Source organism: Vigna unguiculata, chromosome 2 (assembly GCF_004118075.2).
Source record: "Vigna unguiculata cultivar IT97K-499-35 chromosome 2, ASM411807v1, whole genome shotgun sequence".
Taxonomy (NCBI): Eukaryota; Viridiplantae; Streptophyta; class Magnoliopsida; order Fabales; family Fabaceae; genus Vigna; species Vigna unguiculata.
In genome coordinates, this window is record NC_040280.1 from 33629289 (window position 1) to 33635330 (window position 6042).

Genomic DNA, 6042 nt, shown 5'->3' on the forward strand with positions numbered 1-6042 from the left:
TTGTTAATGAGATTTTTTTAATAGAAATATAAATCATTTTATGCTAGGAGAAATAATCACAGTGAATGAACCAACAATTTTTCTTAAATGAAATCTAAAGTCATGAAATAAATCTTAAATCTCAATACACCATCACAATGTTACCTCATTACTATTACTGTATCATTACCATAAATACAAGGCTTAATTCTCACTATACTATCATCAGGCACCATAATACATCCACCAACCAAAATAAATCATTTTTTTTGTGATTTCATAAATTCAAACCCTAAATTATTCAAAAACACATTTACAAGCATTCAAGTCTCGCTTTGTATCACACCAGCCTAAAACCAGATACATAGGAGTGAAAAATGTGTCTCTGTAACATTTAAATTGTTTAAATATTGATGTAAACTTTTGTTAACAATTATACCAATGAAATAACTCAGATGGAGGACAAAAAAAAAATTCATAGCTCCGATTCGCTTGACATAATTCCTTAGTGACCAATTGGCCAACGTTTCAATTTTTTAAAGTCCAAATCAAATTGTTTTATGAAAACTTTTTCAACTATTTGATACTTCATTAAATAAATTTTATTTATCGCATATATTTTCAAAGGATTATTGAGTCAATATTAAAATATTTGAAATTAAATTAATGAAATTTAAAATGTTTTAACCAGTTCATGTTGTGTTTTTAGTGGGATAGAAATTTGGCGAGAAGTGAGCGCGAAGTGGAAGGCGATGGAGGGAAACGAAGGCGCAGCGAATGGTGATGGCGATGGCGATGGCGGCGATCGTCCATGGCAATCTTACCACACTGTTTACACAACCGCTAAAGCAGGTGTCATGCCCCTCTTTTCTTTTCTTCTCTTTAATTCACTCTCACAAACACTTATTTCGCTCCTTTTCCTCTGAATTTCACATTTGAATTAAATGGATACTATTGCTCTGTTATTGCCTATTGTTAAGGAATGGAAGGGGTTGACAAGGAGAAAGTTCAGAGAGTAGTTTACGAAATGAGTAAAGGATCCAAATATTTTCAAAACGAGGAACGCAAGGAGGCTTTTATTAACCAGAAAATTCAGAACTTGCGAATTCAGTGTGCTAAGCTCACACAAGCAGACCTGGCCCACTATCGTAAGGTAATATAATGAAATCATCTCACACTTGTTACCCGATTCTCTTTTTTCCATCAAATTCCCATTTTGCTAGTTCCCTTTCTTTAAAGGAGAGGTCATTAAATTTTAATGCTTTTAACACATATTAGTTTAATGTATCAGTTTTTATTATTACAGGTGGCTGATAGAAGAATTGTTGAGCTAGAAGCTTCGCGTGATCTTTCGAGGATTTGGTTACATGTAGATATGGATGCTTTCTATGCTGCAGTGGAGACTTTAAGTAACCCTACATTACAGGGCAAGCCAATGGCTGTTGGGAGCATGTCCATGATATCTACTGCCAACTATGAGGTTTACTTTCTCAATGCATAATAATCTTGATATATATATTTTTTTCACTATTTTAGTATCTGAAATGATCTGGTGGATGTTTGAAAAATTAATCTGCATGAACTCCACTGAATTATGAAATTCCTGATACTTATCTGGTCTTTACCCAGGCCCGAAAATTTGGGGTTCGTGCTGCCATGCCTGGGTTCATTGCACGTAAGCTATGTCCAGAATTAATCTTTGTTCCAACAGATTTCAAGAAGTATACTTACTATAGTGATTTGACTAGAAAAGGTATTATTCTTTTTGTGATTAATTTTGTAACTTTTTCTTTTAATTATTGATGCTAGCTTGATATAAATTTATTATTGTTAGTTTTCCGGATATACGACCCCAATTTCATTGCTGGTAGCCTGGACGAAGCATACCTTGATATAACTGAAGTTTGCAAAGAAAGGAATGTCAAAAGTGAAGAAGTAAGTTGGCACAATTAAATTAACAATGAAGACCTTTAATTTATTAAATCTCTTGATTTTGTGAATTTGGATACGTAGATTGCCCAAGAACTCAGAGCTGGTGTTTATGAAGAGACCGGTCTCACTTGTAGTGCTGGAGTGGCACCAAATCGCTTACTTGCTAAGGTTCTGGATATTGTCTGCCAAACATGTTTCTCATTGCCATGTTATCAGCCCATTTGTTCTCAAAAGCACCTTATCATGTTACATTTGAGATATTAACCCATGTGCATGCACTTTTGTGATTGCCTGGGGTTGTACTCTGTTTTCAAATTAAATTCATTAGCGCTGCACTTTCCCATTAATTAGGAATGCACAATGTACACGTTTTTTTCCCTTTCATTTTCCATTTTCTTTTATTTCTTTCTGTGTCCTTCTCAATTCTCTCATAATTGTTAGTTAGAGTTGTCTTTTATTAGTTTTTTGGTTGAATTTTTCTTGCGTAGTTCCACATTCCCACTCACCAATCATTACCCCAGTTTAAAAGTCATAAATTAAAATTTTTGGTAACTCCTAAAGGGGTGTTAGCTTTTTGTTAGCATAATTGAGTTTATGCATCTGATTTTTTTGTTTCAGTGTTTTGCACGGCCAATGTTTTCCATTTCAAATATTGCTATGTAGAGGCTTTGGAATAGCACTTCTTTCTAACTCGTATTTTCTTGATAAACTGTAAAGTATTATAGATGAAATGATTATTTTATCTGCTTGGGAAGTTTATTGCTATTACATTATAATATTGACATTTAGTCTCATGTAGGTTTGTTCTGACATAAACAAGCCAAATGGACAGTATGTTTTGCCAAATGACCGGATGGCTGTTATGACCTTTGTATCCTCCCTTCCTATCAGAAAGGTATGCTTGAGTGTATTCTATTCTGATTTCATCAATTATTGGGGTTTACTGATTCCAAATTACTCTGGTTTTATATATCTTCTGGAATATGCACTTGCTTTATATGCACTTGATTTCATCCATTATTGGGGTTTAAAGACAAGCCAAGTGCATATTAATGCTTGGGCAGGACTGTTTTATATGCACTTGCTTGTCTTTAAAAGAGGTTACTTTGTGATTAATAATCATTAATGGTATTGACAGATTGGGGGCATTGGTAAGGTCACAGAACATATTTTAAAGGGAGTTTTTGAAATTAACACATGTGAGCAGATGCTGGAGAAGAGTTGCTACCTTTATGCACTTTTCTCTCAGCCAACAGCAGGTTAGCCATCTGTTCAGGTGTTGTTGCTTTCGTTATTACTGTGCAAGTTATGTTTACTCCCTGTAGATTTCCTATATTTTCGTGGAAATTCAGCTGAACTTAAAACAAGTTATTTATTTTCTATTTTGATGTCCATTCTGAAAATTATATATCTTCTGCTTTCTACTGCTACTATTTTTGGCATGTTTGTAATTTAGGTTTTCTGACCATTGTTTTTTGTGTTGATCATATGTCCAATTCCAAATTAATTATAGAATTATTTAATAACATGATTCTTTTTGTCAATTTGCTGCAGACTTTTTTTGCTCTGTAGGTTTAGGTCTTGGGCAAACAGATTCTCCCCAAGTAAGATTTCGGAAAAGTATTAGCAATGAAAGAACGTTTTCTGCCACTGAAGATGAGGTGCTATTGCATAAAAAATTGGGTATCCATCTTGCCTATTACCGTTTTACCTTTAAAGGAAAATTGTTTAATTTTAAATGTAGTCAATGTAAACTCTAGTGAATTGGTTGGACTTTGTAGTATCTCTTTATTGAAACTCATATCTGGGTTTCAATTGATTTGGATTGCGGACCTAAATTCACTACGCATACTTGACTTTTCAAAAAATTTAGCTATGTCATGCTGAGTTTTTGAATTAGATAGGAGATTGGGTATATTGACTCATCAGCGTATGAACGATGCAAAGCTTACTTTTGCAGTGGAGCTTGCTGAAATGCTATCGGCGGACATGCAGAAAGAGGGTCTGTGTGGGCGAACATTGACTCTTAAACTGAAAACTGCTTCTTTTGAGGTATTACTAGTTATTAATGCCTTGACATTTTCCTAGTAGACGAGAGAAATTTAGTAGGTTTGTCACCTCAGATTATGAAAATTGATTGGAAAAAAGAAGTCACCAGTTGTTGAAGAGAAATTAACTTAACATCAAGGTGATTTGTTGTCTTCTTGAATTTTGTTCTAGTCCCGTTACATTTTACTGTCCTACTACAGGTTCGGACCAGAGCTGTGACTTTACAAAAATACATCAGCTCAACTGAGGATATCTTGAAGCATGCTAAAAAGTTGCTAAAAGCTGAACTTCCTATTTCAGTAAGATTGATAGGTATATGTTTCTATTGGGTTTGTTATTGTTGGTATTTATCAAGACAGTGCTCGAGGCCTATAGATAAGAAGGCACTTACTGTGTCAGCGTAACAAAGATTTTTCTTCTGTTAGGCCTTAGAGTATCTCAGTTTAATGGAGACAAATGTAGTGTTACGCCTGATCCTACACAGAAGACCATTACCAACTTCATTACTTCCGGAGATGTCAATAGAAATTGTAGTTCTTTTCCAGATGTTGCAGATCGTGACTTTGTCAGTGATGCAGAAACCAATCTTTCCGTTGACAATCAGCAGCAGACAAGTCAACTTGATTGGAGAGATCCTTTTGTTGGTAACTATTTGTCAGATGGAGATTACCAAAGCTGTGTTCTCCAGAAAAATGATGGTATAGAAGAGGTGTCTCTCTTTCTCCCCACTTGTTTAGACTTGTAGCAGATATTTAAATGGATTCAGAAATTGTTTGAGGAGCGTTCTCCTATCACTTCTATTTATGTTTTCTGTTGTGTTACCAGGTACAAACACCTAGTAATGATGCTACAAGTTCTCACCACAGTGGATTTACAGAAGCGCTGGGATCTACTTCTTTCCAGGGGCAATTTGAAGGCATAAATGTGATGAATGAATCTAAGCTCCTGGAGGGTGCCAGTCTTAATTCTTGTTGTCAGGAGACGACAATGTTGTGGCTGAATGACTACAAATGTTCACTTTGTGGAATAGAACTACCTCCAAGTTTTGTTGAGGAAAGATTGGAGCACTCCGATTTTCATCTTGCTGAAAAGCTTCAAAAGGAAGAATCTAGGATTCACCAACCATGTGTTCCGAGTGGAAGGTACGATATTTATCTTTTACAATTTACTTTACCTTTTTTACAATTGCAAGTTGATAGATAGGAATTGACAATTTGACAGAGTGCAAGCGTGTGTTCCGATATTTTTGCTTAAGGTGTTCTTTAATGTAACGTATTGACAAATGTTCTTTCAGTCGGAATCAAAAGGATGGAATGAGTAGACAAAGCAAATCTAAGAAGCAAAAGTTGTCGCAGAAAGAAGGCAAATATACACCCATTGATTCTTTTTTTGTTAAAAAGTAATCAATCATAGCTGTCAAATTTATTATAATGTACAGAATAACAAAATTTTGCATTCTATTGTATAATATGCATGCTATTTTTCCTTGTAACGTGTACAAAATAATAAATTCATCTGCTTGTAACTCAGGCCGTAGTATGAAACATTGTGAGTTAAATTGAAGAGACTTAAATTGCTAGGAAATTTGTTTCCCAAAGGTGTACTCTCTGACAAACAGGAGTTGGTTTATTGGCAACACATTTTCTGATACAGTTCATGGAGAGAGATGAGGGATACATTAAAAAAAAAAGTGTGATGGATTTTCTATTTGTTTTTCAAACCCAATAAAATTTATGAGAGTTGCATTGAGTGTAAAATTTTTAAGTCTACCTAATTTGTGTTTGATAAATCCCAAAAAAGTAGTCTCTATGTTTGATGGTGATTTTCTTTGATAATGAACAAAAAAATCGCTTCACGACACACAAGAACAAAGAAGTTCACACATCTGTGGTATTGTCATGTTTGGAAATTCTTGTTACCATCATTAGCAAAAATGAATAAATTTGTTACACATTAAGTGAAAATGAATAATTTTTTTATTATACAAAATATTAAGAAATAGTCGTAGATATTTCTTTTACTTAATTATTTTTTTAAAGGTCAATATTCATATATAAATGTCATGTTTATTGTGGGTCTTGT

The 6042-nt window shown here is 34.2% G+C and overlaps 1 protein-coding gene across 2 annotated transcripts; it reads left to right on the forward strand.

Moving 5' to 3' along the window:
- Positions 1 to 672: 672 nt before the first annotated feature.
- On the forward strand, positions 673 to 5608 carry LOC114173172 (DNA polymerase kappa). 2 transcript variants are annotated; one of them, XM_028057421.1, is made up of 14 exons: positions 673 to 831; positions 960 to 1132; positions 1271 to 1459; positions 1609 to 1732; positions 1814 to 1914; positions 1993 to 2079; positions 2711 to 2806; positions 3050 to 3170; positions 3466 to 3594; positions 3872 to 3963; positions 4161 to 4272; positions 4386 to 4669; positions 4786 to 5102; positions 5255 to 5608. In XM_028057421.1, exons 1-14 carry the CDS (start codon positions 732 to 734, stop codon positions 5361 to 5363), a joined length of 2034 nt encoding a protein of 677 aa, XP_027913222.1. In that variant the 5' UTR covers positions 673 to 731; the 3' UTR covers positions 5364 to 5608. The 2 variants fall into 2 exon arrangements, with proteins under 2 accessions (XP_027913222.1, XP_027913223.1); XM_028057422.1 differs by having other exon boundaries at positions 1286 to 1459.
- Positions 5609 to 6042: the final 434 nt, after the last annotated feature.

Bases quoted from the DNA above. Each gene is read 5' to 3' on its own strand.
- LOC114173172 (XM_028057421.1), top strand. From the start codon at position 732: ATGGAGGGAAACGAAGGCGCAGCGAATGGTGATGGCGATGGCGATGGC. The intron at 832-959 runs GTGTCATGCCCC...CCTATTGTTAAG, and splicing joins TTACACAACCGCTAAAGCAG to GAATGGAAGGGGTTGACAAG. The intron at 4,670-4,785 runs GTGTCTCTCTTT...TTGTGTTACCAG, and splicing joins AAAATGATGGTATAGAAGAG to GTACAAACACCTAGTAATGA.